Source organism: Castor canadensis, chromosome 6 (genome assembly GCF_047511655.1).
Source record: "Castor canadensis chromosome 6, mCasCan1.hap1v2, whole genome shotgun sequence".
Lineage (NCBI taxonomy): Eukaryota > Metazoa > Chordata > Mammalia > Rodentia > Castoridae > Castor > Castor canadensis.
In genome coordinates this window covers 111,432,506-111,456,794 of record NC_133391.1, presented here as the reverse complement: position 1 = coordinate 111,456,794, position 24,289 = coordinate 111,432,506, and the positions used below count along the sequence as shown (strand labels likewise).

Here is a 24,289-nt window from a genome sequence, read left to right as displayed (position 1 = left end):
AACAATACTAGCTATCTTTTGCCACTCAGAGTTTCGTTACCTGACCACATGGAGCCAGCCACTCACTCATCACAGGCTTTTCTTAAATGCATATAAGCCCTTTGCCATTATACACTCCTAGATTTTATGTAAGGCATAATGTCTAATTTCATTCTATACACAGTTGTCTGCATTAGTTATATTTTGACATGTCATTCAGGAAACACTTATGCTGTTTCATACAAATAATTTCCTTTACTTTTCCAATAGAGATCGAAGTACAGGCTAGAAATCAAAGGGTAGAAACTGTAAACGTAAAGCTGTATTTTATAAATTAAATGTGAAGACATGTGCCAAATTAAGGGGCATTTATGTACATCTTTATGGCAACTTTTCCCATTACATGAATAGCTCAAGTTTTACAAAAACATTACGTGTGATAAATCCATTTGAGAATAAATGCAATAATGTGCAAGTGTGCACACGCGTGCACACATACACACGCATACACACAGATGCTAAATTTACAAATGTATCAGATAGTTGGTGGCCATTGTTGAATTAAGACTATATTACTAAAAGTCATCCCAGAATCCAATTGTATTTATACATAAATTGTGAATTTATAAAAAACTTACAAATAATTCTGTTTTTTCCCCCAGGAAGACATTATAGGCAACAATTAAACACATGTAATAAGAAAACATCTTAAATTCTTAAAATCACAATTAGATAAATTAAACAATTCAATAAGTTGATGGGTATCATGAGTAAAGGATTCTAACGTATGAAGACTTCTCCATTTATCATGTTTGTAACAATAGCATGTTCTTTAAATTATTCATCTTAACATATAGCTTACATGTTTTTAATTGTCTTTAATGCAAGGAAAGTAAAGCGTTTTGAAAGATTACCTGAAGGCCACACACACATTTCAATCCACAGTTTATGTTTAAGAAAAATCTCTAATGTGTCGCAAAATTTAGAGTAGACTTGTCAAATTATGTAAACTGGATAGATTATTTGAATTGTTGTTTTCCAGTAAATAGATGGTTACTTATGTTTAGCTGAGCAATTTTACCAAGGCATCGTGGAAATTTAGTTGGCAATATAATGTGTTCTGAGAGGCAGTGTATGGAGACCACTTTATGCAAACAGAAAATGGCATAAAGTTTTAATGTAACAGTGAATAAATGTTTTATACCATTTTTCTGGAAATATTAATACATGCTTTTGTTATGTTAATAGCATACCTCATTTAAAAAATGAAATGCTAAATGTTTCAGAAGTGGATCATTTCAGAGATTGGGATAATCAAAATGAGCCCAGCATTTATCCTTATAATATCCAGGAAGTTTGCAAAGAGGGAAGAGACAAACTGCAATTGTGTACATGAAAACACTTATTAATTCCACTTTAAAATTTATAATATCTAAATATAGTACTGGTACTGTATTTTATTTTTAAAGATGTCAACAGCAAAAATACATTTAAACTTCTTACAGAAATTATTCTATTTAGGAAAACCAATTATGCTAAGTTAACAGGGGAAACTTAACAGGAAATTCTCCTTGGGAGATTTATTCAGCTGAGGATTTCTCTTTAGAATATAGTTTAGAAAAGTAATTAAAGCAGTCTCAGGTGTGTCTTTCATCTGTTGGTCATCTCTTTCAGTCTGAATTACAGTTCATGGGTAAAGGTGGTGCTTTTGGTGAAATAAATTACTAATGCTAATTCAATTTCTTATAACCAAATGTATACATCAGAAAACTATAATTACTGCATGATTCCTGGCAAGATCAGTGACGTGACCAAGGATTAAATTATCATTTATGCCTTTTATCTTTAGATACAGTGAGTTCATGAGAAAGCTGAACATAGACAAGTTAACATGGGTATGGCAGATCGGGGCCCTGGAAACTTCATCTGCTCAGGTATTGTATTATTTTCTTTCCACCCCAAATCACTTTTTTTTTTTTTTTGCGGTATTTGGGCTTGAACTCAGGGCCTACACCTCAAGCCACTCCACCAGCCCAATTTTTTGTGATAGGGTTTTTCAAGATAGGGTCTTGCAAACTATTTGCCTGGGCTGGCTTCAAACTGAGGTCCTCCTGATCTCTGTCTCCTGAGTAGCCAGGATTACAGGTGTGAGCCACTGGCACCCGGCCCAAATCACTTTTGTCAGTTATTTTACCACTAAAATGAAAAGTAATCAAAAAGAATTATGTTTAATAATTATCAGTAGTGCTATAAAATAGTGTGAATCACACTAGGCGTTATCTGTGAGCAAACTTCATGCTACCATCTCCAACACATGCACACAGGTACACACACATTTATGCAAAATTGAGACATTATTAATAGTGGTTTTCCATCCATGCTTTTCCAGTATTTCTCAGACTGAGGGAGACTCTTACAAATGCTTAAGATTGGGTACCACTGCTTTAAGCAAACACATACTCCTGCCTCTTCATGGCAAACAAGAAACTTACTCCAACAGGAGGGAAAAATACAAGTAGGATTAAAGATATTTTTGGAAAATATATGACAACTTTTTTCCCCATGTTGGCCCTTTCCTTTCTATATTATTATTCATGGCTACTTGCACCAACTGATGTTTCTAAGGAAAGAAAAAAATAACAGTACATAAAATATAAAGAAAGGAAAGCCAGCATCAAAATACTATAATTCATTCTAAAGTCAAGTAGCTATGATTTGTGGCAACTGCTTGTAATTAACAGTAATAATCAAGAAATGAAAATTGGAACAGTTTCCCCTGGGAAGAACCATATTAGTGCTATATACTGGGCAGAGATGAAAATCATAAGGGCTTTGAAGATAAAACTGTTCAGTCTATTTCTTGTTTACTGGAGGATTCAGGGATTGGTAGGGAGGCATGGGAAAAGCCAAGAAGCAGCTAATCAAGGCTTTGGAGTATTATGCATTGAGGAAAACTCCCTCCACTGAGGGAGAAAGTACTGAATGCTTGGCTGCATATTCCCACAACAATATGATGAAGAAAATGTGTAGACAGATTATGGAGTTTATGATGTCCCAAAGTGAACTTATTTTTATTTTCTGTTATTTAAAAAGAAAGAGTGTTAACTGAATGACCCCATGAAATGGAATGGAGTTCAGGTATCTTAATGAATCATAAAAGTAGAAATGGAAGAAGTTTTCTCTATTTTATTCCTGAAGAGAAGGGGGTGTCTGGGCACTTTCCATGGCTGGGGGAATAGAACTGATTTGTCAGTTTTTTGGCATCAGAGAAATCTTAACCTCATATTCTTAGTTATAAAAATTCCTATTCATCAGTAACTGAGTACAAACTGGATATTTTTAAAGGAGAGCTGATTTACCTATCAAATATGTAACATTACCAGATCAGTGGTATCCCATAGACTTTGTTCCCATGGGCAACTTTGCTGTAAGAAAGACAGCTGATTAAGAATCATACATAACTTAGAAAGAATATGTATTTTTAACTGCATTGAATTATTCAGAATATAAAACAGAGTAATGAGAATTACTATTCTCTCTTCTTGTTCTCACATATTTTACATTTGTATTTCATGTTCAATGTAGGGAAGAACTGCTAATATTATTACTGTGAGGTGAAATAGCCTCACAATAAAAATAATCCTAGGAACAGGTAGCGCATATCAATATGACCAACACAAATTTGTTGATAAGAGACAGAAAACATAAGAGAATAAAGGTTAAATGTTCTATTACAAGAACATACAAGGCCTAAATGATTCAAAATCTAAACAAAAGTTAATATATAGATACTATCCTATACTCAATATTTGAGAAAATTATTGAAACATAAAATTCAGAATTTTATATTCTGGTTTTCTTGAATACAATTTTCTTCTCAAAAATAATTTTTCAACTATTTCAGGATTACCTGAAATAGCTATTTTTAATCTGGGTTCCAAAAAAGAAAAAGAAATAAACACTATGATGATAACTATACTGAAAACAAACAAACAAATAAATTTTACCTTTCTGACCAAACAGTGTAGATGTCATTTGTATCCTAGGATTAACCCAAAATAAGGGCAAGTAAAATCAGGTTCATGATTCTTTGTGATAAGAAACCATACCTTCTCAGAAGGCAAATAAAAGAAATACAAGATCAGTAACAGTGGAGAAAAGAGTCAACAAAATGTTTAAAAATTCTAGCAATATAAGATTAAGATTACTCAGAGGACTATCAATTTTTGTACAACTGTCATCAAAAGGGAAAGTTACAATTATTCTTTGCAGTTCAGGCATCTGTACAAAGTGCCACCTTCAGGTTACCTTGGCTTGAGGTAAAGACCTTTTAGTTTGAATTGTTTATGACAAGTCTTTGTAGTTTGAGAGCATGAGGTTGCTCTCCAGTACACAGTCCTGGGCTCCTAACACTGTGTGCAATTAATTGTGACTCATTTTATTATAGTTTAAGTCTGATAGATAAATTTAATTCAGCTTTCCCCCCTCAACAATTCTGCCCAGCATCCCTGTTGTGCACAGGCAAATATCATTATCTTCAGAAGGAATGAATCATTACAGATTTGAGAAAAATAAATAATCTGGAACGAAGAACTAGCAAATATCCTGCCAAATCTTCAACATAAACTGAAAGGAAAGAGAAGGTTCCTCTCACATGGGATTAAACAATGCTTTTCAAAGTCTCTGGAGTTTAGATGTAAGATTGGTGTTTATCAGAGGTTATTTGTATCACAATCCTAAAATGAATGATCACCAAGTTGTCTTTCAGAGTCCAAAATTAGTCTTCATACTTTTCTATTATGATTTTAGTGTTTATAAGTATAATTAAATATCTTGGAAGTGTCACAGAGCAAGGTGCTTTTAGAAGGGAAATAATTTTTTTTAAGTATTTCTTTCTTTCCTTTTGAACTGTCAAGTACGCAGTGAAGATTTAGCCTGCTCAAGCCAATGGCCACATGAAGGGAAGTTACTACAGATGATTTGCTTCAGAATCCAAGCCCTCTGTCGCAGGAACAGAGCAGGTTCCCTGCTGCCCATGAGGAGGGACGCCAGAAAGGACTGGTACCAATGAATTCTGCTCTACCAAGCAAGCTACTGGGTTAGCAAAAGGAGCAGCACTCCAGAAGCCCTTAAAAGACTTCAGGTGTCCTAATCATTCTTTTCTCCCTTGTGCTGAAAATCTTAGTCATTTCACTGTGTCTGTTTGCAATGTCTATGTAGATATGTTCACAGGGCGTCTCAATAAAAATCAGATACCATTTCACATTGGTATGTTATTAAAAGTTTACCTCTACTATGCCTAAAGAAAAGTGACATATTTAAGCAAATGGTCTTGTTATCACTTCTGGGCTTTATCATGTTAAAGAGAAAACATGTTGCTAAAAATATGACAACTCCTGGCACTTTATTGCTATGGTCTAGGTAATTTGAGTTAACTAATTTCTGCATCATCTAAGACGAACAAATCAAGAACTCCATTTAAAACAGTTATTGCAGAAATATACTGTGTGAGGCCCCAGTTTAACTTTTGTTGATTTGAAGTGTTTTTCTCAAATACAAAGTACAAAAACACTTTTCACCAAAGGTAACTGAGAAACTGTTTGATTTGATATAAGGATGAAGATACACTTTCTTTCATTTCTTAAGACAGTACACTTTAGGATTCACAGGATAACTTGCATCAGACACAATTTAATGAAAGCTCTCAAGTAAGCAATTTTATTCCTATCCATGATTGCAGACATTTACAAAACCATAACATCTGAATTCACCTTAAAAAATAACTTATATAAAGCAGTGATATACACAGCACAAAATAGTTCAGGGAGGGGACAGGAGCAACTTTTAATAATTAAAATGTAAACGTGAAAAAAAAGGATGGAATAAAAGTCCCTACTTACTTCTACTTAAGATGTCATGTGATAGTATTTTACAATGTCCTGTGGGTCAATGCATGTATGCGTATATGTCTGTATAATATCCACATATACGATACAGTCTATTTCCCACACATATACATACACAGATCATTATTTGCAGTTCGGTTTAGGGCAATCAAATGTGCCACTCCGTACAGTTGTTTGAATCACATTTGGACCCGCTTTCTTCACAAAATAGGGGAGAGAGCAGGAAATAAAAAGGTTGGTTTGGTGTGACTGCGATTCCTTTGTTTAACTGTACACTGTGATGATTAATTTTCTTCCATAGTAGTTCTGTGAAGGGCTGACTCACTGTGGTTTTCATGAGGAGACTTGGTAATGGATCACACACTCATTGTCATGCTAGGGGAGTACTAGAAGGAAAGAAGAATCCATATTTTAACAGCATTTTTTATAGACCACTAAGGTTCTTCCTGGTACAACAATAGAAATGGTGAATTTTAACTTGTGATAATTTGTGTTCAAGCTTTTAACCTCATATAACATAAAAATAAGAAGCTATAAAAAGACCACGTTTATACAGACCCCACTTAGTTCTAAAATTTTTAACATTTCCTTTGGAAGGCAGTTTGATTCTCTCCCTGGGCCTCGGAGGCTGATAATCCCTCAGCCTTCCCCTTTCAGCCAGATTTACGTTTTGCAAGCACTTGTAACAATTTAGGCAACTTCAGTCCAAGGTTGGATCATAATGAAACGAGTATGAGGACTAGGTTTTGCTATATATAGCTGTGTAACCTGGGGAGTTACCTAATGTCTCTCCACCTCAGTTTCCTCACCTATAAAATGGATTTAATAGTAGTATCTAGGGGCTTAGGGAGGATTAAATACAAAAATCCTAGAACCTATATATCTTACTGAATACATAGAAAGTGCTTAGTAAATGCTAAGTGAGTAGGGTAGGGAACCAAAGTAGAATGAACTTCCAGCTGGCTCTGAGAAGTTCTCATTAAAGCATTTAAGATATGTAAGATTCTACTTTTCACTTTAGCATATAAACTTTCTGCCCCTTTAATCTTTGGCTCCAATTTTAATCCACAGTTTTTGGGTGACAGAAGGGACATGGGTGTTACATGATTACTTGTCAGTCTGAAGCTGACAAGCAATACAAGATGAGGTTTTTGGAAATTTGGAAAAAGTACTCTAAAAAATGATTTAGAAAGGAATGAGGAGCACTTATTTTTGCTAATTACACCAATCTACTCTCATGCTCTTGGGGGATAGACTGTGGAAAATCCTAGAGCAGCACTGTACAATAGAGCTTCTTTCAGTGACAGACTTGTCCTGTAATCTGTGATGTTGAACACAGAAGCCATTAGTGACATATGATCACTCAGCACATGAAATGTAGCTAGTACGATCATCTCAATCGGGGGAAGAGGCAAGGGAGAAGAAACTGGTCATGGTGGTGCAGGTGCATGCCTGTCATCCCAGCTATGGCAGGAAGCATAAAATAGGATGATAGCAATCCAGGCCAGTCTGGGCAAAAGACTGAGACCCTATATCCAAAATAATCAGATCAAAAGGGCTAGAGGCATGGCTCAAGTGGTACAGCACCTGCTTATCAGGCACAAAGTCCTGAGTTCTAACCACAGCAACACCACAAAGATAAACACAAAATATAAATAATAGTCTTCATTCTAATATACATTGTTAAAAGTTGTACAGGTGTAAGCATATAAATATGTATATACTCTGTTCCCAAGTATTTTTATTGGTTGCTATCATCCCTTAACACTAGCAATTGTTAAAATATTGAGGCCGTGATATTTCAAATGTCTTAAGAAAATCTTACAGAAAAATAATTTGTCACTAATTCACTGGGAAGTTAAAAGAGGTGGGTTTGCCTACGGAGGAAACTGAGTGAAAATATAAGGCACAACAACAGAGAAACTAAGGAGCACAATCAGTCAGAAAGGATGGAAGCATTAGCTCCAGAAATTACACTTAGAAAAAAAAAAGCAAGCATCTAATAAAGTCTAGTTTTTGAGTAGTATAAATAACTGTAGGATGAAATGCTAATTGTCTCTAGTACAGTAAAGTGGGATACATTTATGCCTGAGTACCTATACAGCAATGTGTTATTTGTACTCCTAAGGCTGTAGATTGCTCATCTTCAGCTGACTTTATCAAAACTGCTTCAACTAAATTAAATTAATGGGAATCACAAAATTGCTAGGAAAGTTCACAGAATATGTAAGCAAAAAGGACTTTTTCTACTTATTGTTGCTCCTCAGAGTGGTAGAGAAGTGGCTTACATTTTTCCAGAAGAAAAGGAAGAGTAGGTGTTAAATGGAGTATCATATTTAGAGACATAAAATATTCATGGTGTACTGTACTGAGACCGCACTTCGATATTTCCATTGTATGGCTGCACCGATATGTGATGACATATTGTAATGTTTATACTCAAATGTGCCATATCAGGCTTCCCTGTTTCAAAACCATCCTGTGAATCTGGTTCTCCTTAGAGGATAAAATGGATTTTACAAAGCCATCAGCAGCATTACTGTTTGGTTTAGCAAAAAATGAAGTAAAACATAAAGATATCATTTTAAACATGTACCAACTAATTATACCTTTTTATGTAAAATGTATTTTGAGATCCCATGTCTTGGTATAAACTTATGATTTTTTCCCTTCTTAGGAGTTCACATACCACACAATCCATCAGGGACATTCATTAAAAATTTGAATATATATATATTCCTTTTTTTACACTATAAAAAATGCATGTGTTTCTATGCCTGAGCTTCTATACAATATTTTATTTTCTTAATGAGAAATAAGGAATAGTTATGTTACTCTGAGATAAACTAAAGTGAAACAAATTAGAGTTATGGGATAACATAAAAATCTGGGGATTGATGTTATTTCTTTACAATAGCAGAAATAGGCAAAGGGGATATCGAAGAAAGGAGATGAACTACCGCCTCACTGCGATTCCTACTTAATACCACGAATCTAATATTATGTTTGTTTACTCAAATGATTATACATCAGCATCATATTTGTTTTTCTAAGTTAATTCAGGAAATTGGATCAACTGATTTCTTTAATTGAAAAGAATAAAAAGGTACTTTATGAACTAAGTGTTTTTATATTCTATATACCTTTAAAAGCAAACATTTTACCATGTTTAAACACTAGGGGGCATCTTTGTTTCTTAATATAAGGGACCGTGTTTGTTATCTAAAAATACGCAAGTTTGTGAAACATTTTTTTGATTCACATTTTGCTGTCAAGCATGCTGGCATTGCAAGGTTGATGACTTTGGGTTGGGCGGTTTTGTTCCTATATAATTAAATGAAGTAGCATGTATGAAGTGACTAAGATAGGCTCTGGTATATAACAGCAAGCACTCATGCTCCTTTCCCAGGCCTCTTGTAGTTTAACTTCTTGGTAAAGGGTGACAAAAGGCAGACTGCTTAAAATTGTGGGCTTTTCAGAGTTATGTGCATTAAAAATACTAGAACTGGCTTATTCATTTATTGGAAAATGTTTTCTTTTCAAATTCATTAAATAGTTCTGTAGTTTCTTGGTTATAGTAAAGATGACTTATTGAAGATATCTAGCTTATGTGTTTCCTTAAAACTTTGCATTTGTTGAAGGACTGAATCTCTTTTTGTCTTTCTTCCACTCTCCTCTCACTGCTTGATCTTATAAAAGGGTCTAAACAAAAAGTGTGGTAATATGATTAAAAAAAAAATCACGGGGTAACACTGACATCATTCAGAACAAGTCAACTCTCCTCAATAGACAAGACAAAAGGCTGGGGAAGCCATTGTGGACCAGCTTCCAAAGTTGAACCACTCTCTAGGGTGGTACTGTAGTGTCTCAGTTGATGGTGATCTAGTTATTTTCCTTTTGTGACTTTTCTGCTGGGAATGGAAAAGAGGGAGACAGGAGAAAGCAGGGAGTTTTGTTTTCTAACCCTACCAGCAGTTTGGCATTAAACCTTCTTCTTGGGTTCAGCAACAGTTAGACTGGACCAGGAGAGTCAGATGTAGGAGAAGCTTTGCTCCAGCTGCTCTCTGTTCTAAAAGTACATCCTCACAAAAGGTTATGCTGCTTTGCACGAATATAGTCTGTTTGGGATTAAAGGGTAGGGCTTGTAATTATTCTGTATAAAGTTCTTCAAGTCTTGTTATACTGATTCTCTGCTTGCCCAGAAGAGCTTTCTGATGCCAGATATTGACCTCAGAAATTGAACTGATACCCCTCTTCTTTGGTTCCATTTTGGGAAGCAGCTACTCTGTGCAAAAGTGGCCATGCAATTAGCCAGAACTTGAATTAAGATATAAGTATTATGTCTGGTAATGGCAGAGTTAGGCAAAAAGGAGGTAGCTATTTCTTCTGATTCTGTCTGTAGTTTGGTAGATCCTCCATAATAAACTTTAATGATGGCAACACATGTGTGGGAACATGGATCCTGTGAAGATGAAATTCATTTGGGTTTTGAAATCTTTTATGCTATCTTCCAATTTAGTGGCTCTTAGAATGTGCATAAGCATCACAAAAAGAGCTTTTCCACATCCAACTGTGCCCAGGCACACTCCTGGAAATTCAGATTCATTAGGTCTCATGAAGGTTCTGGGAAACTTTTTTTTTAAATTTCCCTGAGGGTTTTTAATGGAAATAATATTTAAAAAACCAATGCATCATGTAATAACTCCTGAGAAAAGGTACCATCTTGTCTCTTTGGTCTTTTCAGTGCCTACCATATTGCCTTGCACATGATAAGTGCTTAGGAATTGTTTGTTAAATGAACAAGTGATTTTTATGGCTTTACTTTTTGGTCCTGTTCACTTATATGGAGATATGGAATGATACTAAGTCTTCTTAACACTATAATCACAAATCAAAAAATGATATGGGTATCCAGCTCAGCTTAATGGACCACCAGTATAGCCTTTGGTGGAGGGAGGCCTAGTATATGATGTAATGACATATTTACAGATTGTTTTCACAGTCTTAATAGGGACAGCATTGAGAAAAGACTTGGTTTTGAAGTGACCAGAGATATTTTAGGAACATGTGAACTTATATATACAAAAAAAAAAAAAAAAGCTTCAAATAGGCAACCTGGTTCTAGTTTGATCCTTTACAGTGGATGTTCTTTATGAGAAAACTAGTATTATGGTTATTGTATATATGTGTATAGGAAGGAAAAAGAAAAGATTTGTCTTATTTCTTTCAAAGAAATTTCACTTCTTCTAACTTTTTAAAAGATCAACCTATTGAACCCTAGATAAATAGCAGTAATAATGGCTTTATGCATTTATTCTAATAGAAAAGCTTCAGAAATAAAATCTGGATATAATAATACATAATCAAAAGAATACTTACACTCTCACTCTGAAAAGGATTTAAGAAATTTCCCCCCATTTCACCATCATCCCTTGGCGTGCCAGGTTGATTACTCAGGCTCATGTTATTGGGAGAATTCTGTAAACAAGATTCAGAAAACAAGGCATTGCTGAGGATTTTAATTTCCCTCTTGCATTGTACTGTTTCAGAAATTGAATCTACAATAGCATCTCTAAGGACAAAGCAGACTTACGATTTTAATATTAGACTTCTACCATGTATTTCACTTCATTCTTTGAACCTTGACAAGTAACTAATGCTTTCCCAGATGAAAATTAGAAAACAAGCAAAAAAAAAAAAAAAAAAACCCCGAGAATAATCTACCACAACTGTTTTCTCAGTCTAAAAATTAATAATTTGATTTCCCACCCTCAGTTTATAGAACTTTTAGAACTCTGGAGAGTTTAAAAAACTTTCCTAGCAGGGGCATGATGAAGAGAGTCTAGCCATAGAGAAAGCATGATAGGATGAAACTCCCTTAGTAAATTCACTAAGCAAACTTTGAAAAGCCACTGCTTTAATAAACATTTCTCTTTAATTCTATGTGCAGTTTACAGATAATACTATTCAACTATTTTTATATAAACCACAAGGAAGAAAAGAAGATAGTTAAGAATAAGAAAGACACCTTAGGGCTTTAGGCTCATTGCATGCTTTTAGAGGAAAAGGAGGCTAAGAAGTAATCTGCTTTAGAATCTTCCTATCATTAGTGTAAAAGAAGATTTACTTTGAAACTTTCCTCTAAAATGGCTGCTATCAGCAATCTAATCAAACATGAAGTTAGCAGTGCATTGCTTAATGTTCTAATTAAGTTTGTTAGTCTCATGATTATTGTGGAAACTGAATCATGCAAGGACATCTGATACTCTGCATCAAAAGGAAACAGATGGCATGCAAGTCATGTTTATATAGTATTACAACTGTCACTGAGTGGACTCTGTCAAGGTGCAATTTATTGACTTGTAAAAAAGCCCTTCAGCATCAAACATCTTTGTTATTTCAAATGAGGAAAAGATTTTAATTTTTCTCCTAAGCCCTTACTAGTTTATATTTTGTTTTGGAATCAGTTTTTAGATATTTTCTTAAAAGAAAATTGCCTAGAGGATTTTGATTAAACTAAAGCAAGTTACATCATATGTACTAAAATTTCATGAATGAGTTATTTCCAAAAGAATATGTGCTTTTTCAGAACATGGTTGAACTGTAAAGCAGAGGCAGGTAGATGAAATGCAACTGGTATCTCATCTTGCTGGGCATCCCTAGGGAGGATCTGAGAACAGGGTCCTCTGAAGTCCATAGGAGTGCTACGTGCCAGTGAACCACAAGGGTTTGGGAGCATAATGAGGGTTCTGTCATTTTTGATAAGCTTTTCTCTGAAAATGTTAGTTACTCAAGTATATAGAAAGGCAACTCTACTTTGAAATTAACCTGGGTAACTTGGTTTCTTTTAAAAATTTAAAGCAAAATTTAACTAAGTGCATTACTTTAGAATTCATTAATAATTAAAGTTACTAATTAGATAATAAACTGTGCTTTGAAAACAGGAATGCTAATGCTGACTTAGCTGAAAAAAGGAAACTAGAGATAAAAATATTGTAAGATTTAACTCAAAATCTGTAAGTCTTTCTGGCAAAGGCAGAGTTCTGTCATTTTATATTTAGTGGAGAAATTAGTAATACTAGAGTAAAAAAAGTCTTAACACACGCGCGCACACACACACACACACACACACACACAAATTTGAGGGTGCACTTGGAAGTTGAAATTGGCCCTTTCCATTCCTGTGTAACTTTCACAGTCCAGTAGAATATGAATAGTCTTGAGAGGCATATCATTTACCATTTGGAGTGTTTTAAATCTCTGCTGTATTTTTATCACAAATGATTTCTTGATTATAATTTTGAATGTTTAGCTAACTTCAAATCTGATTCCTGACTTAAAGTGTTTGTTTATTTATTTAGCAGAGCTGGGGACTGAATCCAGGGCCTTTTGCATGCTAGGCAAGTCACACCTCTCACCCCCAAAGTGTTGATTAGACAATATTTAGAATTTGAAAACAAATGTTGCATTCAAAAAACATCTATAAATATGTCTAGTGTTACTATTTAAGTTTTCCATGCAATTTCTTCATAGCATGGTGGCTCAGACTCTCATTCTTTTTTTGGGGGGTGGGGTGGGGATAGTATATAAAGATGTTGACAGGAAGATTAAAAAGACACAACAAAAGCTGAGAAAATACCAAGTCTTTCAAATTTATTCCTTTCCAGTTCACTGGACCATATTTGAAAATCTTGAAGTAAAAAAGACAAACTATTTCATTTTGTTTTTACCTGAAGTAATCTCTGCAAAGGGTTGTGGGAAAAAGACAGGCTCTTCAATGGGGAGTCTTAAGAAAAATTGTGCAGTCCACAATCATTGAGTGATATGATGAAGATACAGGTTGATGATCATATGGGGAACAGCTAAGACAGTGCTACCTGAACCCAGTCCAGAACAGGTGATGAGTGTGGGTAGCAATGAACTGTGTGCCTGCTTCATTTAACTGTGGCTATATTGTTTTGGAGTGTCTCCAGCAGAATTTATCATCAAGGCAAGAATATGATGCACAAAGGAACTTAGGTTGATCATAATTGCTTGAGACATAAGTAGGGAATAGGGAACATAAAAAAATAAAGATAAAGATTACTTTTAGCTACATTAGTCACATTTATTTCAGTTGATTTGTACTTTATTCTATATTTATACTCTAAGAATTTAGCTTAAAACTACAGTCATGTTTTCACTGATCCAATTTTCAAGGAATTCTTACTAAATTCTCACTTACCCTTTCTTCAAGTTGGGATGCTTTCTTTTAAGCTCTGATCACATATAGAAATGCTATACATATGCATTATATGTATAAATAATAATATCACACACAATTTCCTCTGGCTACCATGTAACTCTCTAGACTCTTTGGTCTCTAATTTTGTCTTGTAAGTATTCTTTCAAATCCTCTCTTAATTAGTAAGTTATTGTTCCTTTCTGTATCTTCAGAAGTTGTTCCAGAAGCCTGAAGGAGTGAGCTAAATATAAGCTAAGGGCTAACTAGGTAGGGTTTGAGATAGTGACATATCTGAGAAGCTTGCTTAATTTATGTGATGTTATTCCTACATCAAAATAGCTCCAGTTCTAGTCCAGGACTCTGGAAATACAAAGATGAAGAAGACAGTCTGGTTTTGAGAGGCTGAGTCACAGTTCAATAGTGGAATAGACATAAGAAATATGGCCTGTGCTCTAGGTGCTGGGATTTTAGTGATGAACAAATCATAGAGAAATACCAACTGGGAAAAGGTATCATGAATGGTGATTGCTGGTTGCTTTGCTTTTTCATCTTGAAGAATCTTCCTTAATTATAAACCTATGGATTTGGATATGAAATAAAAGATTTTTTTGTAGCTTCTATCAGCTCTACAAAATGAAAGAACTAGCATCCTTACTACAATTAAAAAATTTAGGGAAGAAGAAAAACTCACAATAGTATGTAATATAATTTCACAATGATAAATTACATACATTATTTTTGAATAATTAAAACATTTCAAGCCTTTAAAAATCATTCCAAACTTTTTCAAAATCTTTGAAATGTAAAATTAAAATTTTTTTTTTCAATAAGAAGAGTGAATATTTGTAGAAACTTTGGCTCTGTCTATAATTAAAATAATATCAACATTACTTTAAGGCCTTTGGAAGTTGATTTTGAATTTATTTCTTACGGAATGCCAATAATGAGTTATAGACTGTTGTTTTGACTACGCTAGCCCCACAAAAGAACAAACTGCCAGCCATCCCCCAATGGGTACGAGTGAGCTAGAATTTGGGCCAGCACACTGAGATGATCTGTTTGTCCGTTAGCTCCTATGTGAGATCTCTAGCTGGAACCAAGGTTTGGGGGCAGAGGGGAGGGGGATGGTCAAAAGCCTCAGGCTCAAAAGATTTACTTGATCATTTATTAACATGATATGATTCCTTCTTTAAATTTAAAAATGCAAATATGTGAAGTAGCTTAATATGAACAGCAGAATTTCTGCAGGTATTTTCCTTCTAAGAAAACAAATCACATGCTTTTATCTACACCTACCCCCTATAACAACTCCAAGAGAAAACAGTTTTCATTCAGTGACTAAATGAGTGACCTTAGTTGCAAAATAGATGAAAAATTTCACATTTCATTTAAAAAAGGCTTGTAAATTAAGGATGAATTCTGCATTTTGAGACAGAGGTAAATGGGTTTTTAATAGGTAATCCTCAAATGAGCAAGAAATTATTTTGAAACTCTTCATTTGAAGCTTTGAACTCACTTTGACACTGAAACATGTTATTAAAGTGCCAGTGATAACGTATGTTGCTATCTTTGCTAATAACACATTGTGTTAACCAATTAGAATGAAGATATTTTTTACAAAAATCATTAGCTTTTCTATATACCAATAACAAACAAACTGAGAAAGAACATATGGAAACAATTCCATTTACAATAACCTCAAAAAATCAAATACCTAGGAGTAAACTTAACAAAATGTGAATGACCTCTACAAGGAGAACTACAAACCCCTGAAGAAAGAGATTGAGGAAGACTACAGAAAGTAGAGAGATCTCCCATGCTCATGGATTGGTAGAATCAACATAGTAAAAATGGCTATACTACCAAAAGCAATCTACATGTTTAATGCAATTCTCATCAAAATCCCAATGACCTTCATCACAGAGACTGAAAAATCTACCCTAAAGTTCATTTGGAAACACAAGAGACCGCGAATAGCCAAGACAACACTCAGCAAAAAGAACAATGCTGGAGGTATCACAATACCCGAGTTCAGTCTATATTACAAAGCAATAGCAATAAAAACAGCATGGTACTGACACAAAAACAGACATGAAGACCAGTGGAACAGAATAGAGGACCCGGATATGAATCGACACAACTATGCCCACCTTATTTTTGTCAAAGGCATTAAAAAAATATGATGGAGAAAAGACAGCCTCTTCAACAAATGTTGCTGGGAAAAGTTATCCATCTGCAAAAAACTGAAACTAGATCCATGTTTATCACCCTGTATTAGTATTAATTCAAAATGGATCAAGGACCTTAACATTACACCCAAAACTCTGACGTTAGTACAGGAAAGAGTGGGGAATACTCTAGAAGTAATAGGTATAAGGATTTCCTCAATAGAATGCCAGCAGTTCAGCAACTAAGAGAAAGGATGGACAAATGGGACTTCATAAAATTAAAAAGCTCTGCACAACAAAAGAAATGGTCTCTAAACTGAATGGACCACCCACAGAGTGGGAGAAAATATTTTCCAGCTATACATCAGACAAAGGACTGATAACCAGGATATACAGGGAAGTTAAAAAACTAAACTCTCCCAAAATCAATGAACAAATAAAGAAATGGGCAACTGAACTAAACAGAATTTTCTCAAAAGAAGAAATTCAAATGGCAAAAAAACACATGAAAAAATGCTCACCTTCTGCAGCCATAAAGGAAATGCAAATCAAAACCACACTATGATTCCACCTCATCCGTTAGAATAGCCATCATTAAAAACACCACTAACAACAGGTGTTGGTGAGGATGTGGGGAAAAAGGAACCCTCGTGCACTACTGGTGGGAATGCAAACTAGTGTAACCTCTCTGGAAAAAAAATTTGAAGGCTTCTTAAAAATCTAAACATAAATCTGCCATATAATCCAGCAATCCCACTCCTGGGGATATACCCAAAGGAATGTGACACAGGTTATGCCTCTGCACACCTATGTTTATTGCAGCTCTATTCACAATAGCCAAGTTATGGAAACAGCCAAGATGCCCCACTACTGATGAATGGATTAAGAAAATGTAGTATTTATACATGATGGAATTTTACTCAGCCATGAAGAAGAATGAAATCTTATCATTTGCAAGTAAATGGATGGAACTGGGAACATCATTCTGAGCAAGGTTAGCCAGGCTCAGAAGACCAAAAATTGTATGTTCTCCCTCATATGCAGACTTTAGAGCTAGGGCAAATATAGCAATGTTGTCAAACTTGGGTCACATGATGAGGGGACAGCACACATGGGAGGTATGGGGATAGGTAAGAAACCCAAAACATGATAGTATTTGATGTCCGCACTGCAGAGGAACTAATACAGAAACCTTAAAGAGACAGAGGTCAATATGGGAAGAGGATCAGGAACTAGTGAAAAGGTCAGTTAGAGATGAATCAACTTGTGTTGTAACACATTTGTACATGGAAGCAATGCTAGGAATCTCTCTGCATAGCTATCCTTATCTCAACTAGCAAAAATTCTTTGTCTTTCTTATTATTGCTTATACTTTCTCTTCAACAAAATTAGAGATAAGGGCAGAATAGATTCTGCCTGGAAGTGTGGGGGGTAGGGGGTAGGAGGGAGAAATGGCCCAAACAATGTATTCACATATGAATAAGTGAATTTAAAAAAAGAAAGAAAGAAGATATTTAGTGACTATATAGCCCTTCATAGCCCTTAGTATATGCTCACACTTGATTCTGAACAATTTTATGAAATAGCCAGGGATTGAAGTATAAGCTCTTATTTTATAGCTAAGGAAACTAGGCGTATGAGAATTTAAGTACTACATTCCCACCATTTGAAAGTAGTAGGAACAGTCTTTTTGATTATTAATTTAGTAATTTTTAAAAATCTTACATAAACAATAGAATTTTAAAAAATATGTAATACTGGTACTTGACAAAATACAGATTTAACTGTTGAAATTAGGAAGATGTACCTTGAGATCTAAGAGAGATTTTGAACAAAATTACTAAGCAGTAATGGTCAAGATTGTCTTTTGAATCACAAACAATAATGACTAACAATAATGGGGTGGAAATGAATGAGATCAGGAAAAAAGAGAAAAGGGAGAAGATAAGCTTCTTCAGATAGTTGGACATGTGTTGGAAAACGAAGAGAGATGAGAAAAGCAAAGTTGGTGACTATGTGTACTCACAGTAAAAGACTGAAAAAAAAAGAGGACTATGAGTGAGGAGTCTACAAATGATGCTACTGCTAAGAGGAAGTGATTCTAGTGCCACAGATACCAGCGCTATCATCACCCATTAGAGGTGGGTTAGAGCCCAGAGCCAAAGAACCGAGAGTGAGGACAGTATAGAAATAAGCTGCTTAGAAACTCACTTGAAGGTAGAAGCAACTAGTCATTTCTGGTACCATGTTTATTACTTGGAGGAAAATTACAATATTAATTTAAATCTGTATGAACTTTGCTTTATGAAGGTCTTTCCTTATCCTATTGGCTGGGTTCCTCAGTTACATTGAACTTCTTTAGGGAAGTGTGTATTTTTTTTTAAATCTTTGGATAATTAGAGCCTAGCATAATGCATTGATGCATTACTACTTACTGAATGAAGGAACTCCTGTGTATGTAAGTAGAAACCACTTGAGGACAGCGATTATGTTTGCATATAAAGAACTCTCTTATATCTTCCCCAGTACATAATAGGTGTCCAGTTAATTCTTAGAGAATACACAATTCATCATCAGGCAAGAGAATGTTTACCACCAACACACATTATGGTGGAAAAACCTTGAATCCAGGAATGGGAATGGAAAAATAAGCTCAGAAGGAATAGCAATCTATGTGACATGAGAGTAGATAAAAGATTGCACTTAATTTATCATTATGGCTATATTTAAAATTTTTAAAGTTCTTTATAAATTACAAAGTACTTTCCAGAAAGAATTTTGTTTCTATCTATCTAATGTAAAAGATTTGGGTTGTCAGCGGACATTTTAGGAAGATGTTCTACAGAAATTTAGATTATCCCACTTTTATATTATTAAAAATCATTTCTAAATTCAAGAATATGCTTCTCATATGGTATTAGAAATTTCACTGTTGACCACAAGGCACAATTCAGCTAGATCAATCCTTAGAAATTAGCTGAGATGGCCAACACAGTCAGTCATCTCACTTGCAAATGAGTCTCCCAGACAGAAAGCTTCTATAAATTTATACATGGATCCTCACTTTGAAAATAGGTTTATGGATACTATTTCTCACAGAGGTAAGCTAATACTCATTATAAATACTTAATTTTAGAACATAGTGTTTTCTGACTGTTCCTAAACACACTCATTTAAAGTGCCTACAGAATTTGTGAGGCCAAGCTGTCAGACAATATAGGCATACTGTATACAATTTAATTACTTCAAAATATTAAAATATAATTTAATCCTTTTTCTTTTAGCTTGAAGTCCTAATTTAAAATCTTTTGTAGCTCAGTCAATCTTATTTTCTTTTCCTTGGCATCAGGAATTTTATATTATTATCATGAATATAAATTAGTAATAAAATTAAAGGCAAAGTCATCCTTTAATGAATTTCTATTTACTGATACAAAGCAGACTTCTAAGAGAGTCATTCTAGTGCTAGCTAATAATTAGTTCTTATCAAGCATTCTAGATATATTTGACTCTCAGAGAGCTATTTTAAATTTATCATGACCTAAAAGGTATTTAGATATTAGTCCTCAAAAATTGTAAGGCATTTTACCAAATGATTAATTTTAGATTCTCAAAGTTTTGAAGGAAGAAAAATGCAGACAGATATATTTTATACCTCTATTAATATAATTTTCCTCTAACTGCTGTTTTCCTCTATTTGAAGACTAGCATAATGAATACATAGATCAACAATGTCTAATGAAGGTTTGAAAGACTAATTGAATGGGTAAATGAAAGTCCTTATAGCATCTATAACCATACTTTTTCAAATTTACCTATCCTTACATTGCTTTAGACAACTTTACATTTTGAAAAGCCTCTCTAAACTGTAAGTTTAGTTTATAAATTTGTAATATCATAATGGTTATTAACCTGAGTATCAATTAGCATGTATAATATCATGTATAATATGTTCTGCATATGAATCTTAGCTTGCTTGGAACATTCCTAAAAGATCCATTTTACTCATTTCCACAGATTGTATTCACTAATATACCTGAACTTCTACTTTCAAACCATTGTTTAAGAACAAAATTCATAAAATTACTCAATAATCTCAGTGAGTTTTCCATGTGGAATAAAATGCAGATTAAAAAACAGCACAGAGTATACATAGTACTCACCTTGGAAATACTGTCCATATCTCCTGAGCCTAAAACAAAATATGAAAAGAAAACCCTTAATAGGTAAGGTAGCATTTATAAATTAAATACTATTGTAAGGTGAATCACCAACAACTGATAGCAAAGGAAAGGGATTCTACCTCTAGTTCCCAATCTATTTTTTTAATGGCAGAATGAAGAAAACCATTGTTAGCATAGACTCCTTAAAGAAAATATTACAGAAATAATTAATATATCATATTCTATAATATTTTAAAATGTATATATTAACATATATAGATTTCTAATTTTTTTCTGAGAATATTACACATCTGGTAAAAATATTTGATAACATTCTGAACCATATTTTACTGTAGTAACCAAAAGCAAAATATGTAATATTAAAAAATTGATAGCAACCAATATACATAATCAAAACTAAAATATGTCTTCAAAATATAATGTTATATTTTAATTTTGATTCTTGGAAGAAATGACCAATCAATATTAACTTTTTTCTTACACAAAAAGTAGAATCATAATTAAATAGCAATAATAATCAGATCTTTGCCATAATGTTAGTTTCGTTTTAAACTATATCTTATTTTCAACAATTAACTTTCCTAGCATAAAGATATAACATCTTAATAGTGCATCACATCACAGATAAAGTTAGGGCTTAACATTATTAATTTGTAAATAAACAGGCAAAACAAATTGTTACATATTGAATGCATATATGCAAAACTGTGTTTATGTATATATATGTATATGTACACATATATAACAGGTATAGTGATGTTCATTATAGAAAGTAATGAGCTAGTTGCCAAACATATGTGACTCTTCTGAAAATTCTATTCTAGTGAATAATTTGTCAGAGAGCTTTCAACTATAACCAAACATCATCTTTTTGTGACTAATACTATAAATTAAAAGATTTAAAAGTGAATTGTTTTGTAATAAGGTGGAAAATAAAATTCTATAGTGCTATCCAACAAGACTTTGAGTGATGGTGGAAATGCTCCACAGTGATGTCCATTACGGTAGCCATTTGCTACATACATGTGCCTGTTATGCAACTGATAGTGACAATGCAACTAAAGAATTGAATCTTAAATTTTATTTAATTTGAAATACTTACACATAACTAGTGGTTACTATAGTTAGAAAGTGTACCCACTAAATATTGTTTGAAAAAGGGAAGGGGAGGAGAGGAAGAAGAGGTAAAAACAAAACAGTAACAAATCAAGATTTGGAAAATGTAGATGAAATAAGTATAGACCCTTAAAAACACAAAAATCTATCAATTCCCTGCAAATAATTTCTGGGTCATTGAAGTTACTTAGATTTCCAGGGGGAAGCATTTCCTGATTTTGGAGTGAAATCTTTATATAGCCTAAATTGCTCATAGGCACAGTTGGTTCAACTTGAGTGAAAGATCCTTTCCTAAAGAAAAAAAATTATCACAACCTCCCACTCTCATCGTCAATTTTTAAATTAGGAAATGATAATGTTGCTTAAACATGTACAAATATGATTCCTCCTTCTTTTGATTGTGCATTCCTCTTGCCTATAAATATAGTGTGCTATGAGACCTGGTCCATTTTGTACCACTTGTCTCTCTTTCTCACCACTGTAAAACTTTTATTCACCTTTGACTTCAATGGTAAGCAGATATCATGTGTGAAGTACATTTTCAACTAATAGTCACATACTTGAAAACAGATGTCTTGAGACAATATAAAAAGTGCTGCCTCATAAGGGAATTATTCAGGTTTTCTAGAACATGATTATTAATTTTATCTTAAAAAGGAGATAAACATTAAAAAATAAAATTAAGAAATCCTTGCAGAGAATGGAAGTTTCTCTGAGACCATGTCCACAGAACTCTGGAGACAAAGAAACTATCTAGGAGGACACTGAAGTCCTCCAGGTGAGGCAGGCATGACATATGCTCAATGCAGCAATGCCTCCTTTTACCACAGAACACTTAGATTTTGATAGGTTAAAGTGAATACCTGTGCTAGGATAGAACTCTCACATTTCTGATTTTCAAATGATCTCCAGTTCTATAACAAATGTACTGTAGATTAAATTATCATTCTGAGATAAAAGCTGAAGTACCTCAAAACAAGTGGAGAGATATGGAAGACTCTGCAAACCATAATATTCACTATGTAAAATTTACTGTGTAAATTTGAATTTATTCTATACATCAAATTTAAAATCCTTACCTAAAGAGCCATTCATGTGATGTGACTCCATTCCTCCTAATCCACCCATGGGACCATCTGACCCAGGACCCATTGGAAACTATTTTTAAAATAAGAAAATAATTGTGATCATATTGAAAACAATTTTATCTCAATGTTATAATATCTATGTTTAACATTACAAGACACAGCCAAACTTATTTGCAAGTTTAGAGAGCTTTTACTTGACTGCTTTCGGCTTTGTGAATTTTCTAATTGGACTGCTCCACCTCTCTCATCTCATCTTCTCTATGTTCTGGATGTGTAGGCTTATCCTCATTCCTGTTGAAATTTTTCTTTTTCAGATATATCCAACTAGAAAGTACATACAGTTCCACCATGCATTCTCTCCTACAGTCCTGCCGAGGTTTTTATTATTATTCTAAAGCAAAAGTACTTCTTAAGAAGTTGCTGAAGGTTCCATCTTATTAAGAAAAGTAATTCAACATCCTTATGCTAACATTAACATTTTCTTAGCAGATAATTTATCTTTGTTCATATGGACATAATAAATAATTTCATATTACAGGTTAAATACATTTAGTTCCTTAGGGATATCTGAGTATAGTTAATTCTTGGCAGCCTCAACTATGTCAGCTCAATGGCATTCAGACTTTCTATAGCAGTTCTAGTTCACATTTTTTAAAGCAGTGGAATTTTCTTTTCCAGTAAGATCTTATATGAGAAGCCTGGTACAAAACAGTTGTGAATAGATATGACAGAGTTGGTGATGAAAAATCCATGGCCTGACTACTCTATCCTTCCCTCATCTCCTTAGAATATTTCTGAGGAAATTGGAGCCCAGATTATCTATCATTGTCTTACATTTAGAGTTAAGACGCCTACTAAAAATGTTTTATCCTAAAAGTTCCCATGCCTGAAGCATTCCTTCCATGATGTATGGTGCAGAATATAGTGTGTGTATGTGTGTGTGTATGTGTTTGACTGTGTGGTGGTGTGAATTGGTGTGTGGTGCTTATGAATTTATTTGGTTTGTGTGTTTGGGTGGTGGTGGTTACCAATCATAGAGGCTTTTGGGGGACCAGAATAGATTAAAATGGAACTCAATAGGCGGGGATAAAAAATTGCATTCAGCAGACAAGCCTGTTTACCACTGCCTTTCTGGAAATATGGTGGCCTTCCACAACTGTTAGCATACAGAACACATGCTTATACATTTTCCCAGGAGAATGACAGCCTAAAATTAAGTATCTAAAGCACATGGATTGGTTTTTAGTAAATAACTTAGAATATATATGCCTCACTGATAAGTCAAAGAGATTGAATTTGAACTTGATATTCAGCTTTTATCAAAAGCATGGTTTTGACCTGGGTGAAGAAACGAGCTAGTAAACCCAAAGCCTATGAATTTGCTTGGTTTGGCCCTTTTATTTGGCCCCCTTAGTGTTTTAAAAGACATTTAGTGTTTTAAAAGACACTAAGACTAGGTATAGATGTTTGGTTAATTTAACACGTAAGAAATACATCTTCCTATGTTTTTCAACTTCAGCTATCTTATGTACGAATGTATGTAATTAGCATAATGTTACATACATTTATATATTTATTTAGATTATAACTATGTTATAGTTATATTTAATTTAGAACTATACTG

The 24,289-nt window shown here is 33.9% G+C and overlaps 1 protein-coding gene across 18 annotated transcripts in view; it reads right to left on the bottom strand.

Annotated features, from left to right (window-relative positions):
* Window positions 1-214: 214 nt before the first annotated feature.
* Window positions 215-24,289, bottom strand: part of Ssbp2 (single stranded DNA binding protein 2) — a 358,415-nt gene continuing 334,340 nt past the window's right edge. For 17 of the 18 annotated variants that reach the window (XM_074077176.1, XM_074077179.1, XM_074077181.1 and 14 more), the window contains 4 exons: window positions 22,657-22,735; window positions 20,441-20,469; window positions 11,265-11,363; window positions 215-6,271 (listed from right to left, as the gene is read on the bottom strand). In XM_074077176.1, coding sequence (XP_073933277.1) covers window positions 6,242-6,271; window positions 11,265-11,363; window positions 20,441-20,469; window positions 22,657-22,735 — 237 coding nt within the window. In that variant the 3' untranslated portion in view covers window positions 215-6,241. The remainder of the gene's footprint in view (window positions 6,272-11,264; window positions 11,364-20,440; window positions 20,470-22,656; window positions 22,736-24,289) is intronic. The other variant, XM_020157440.2, reaches the window with a different exon arrangement.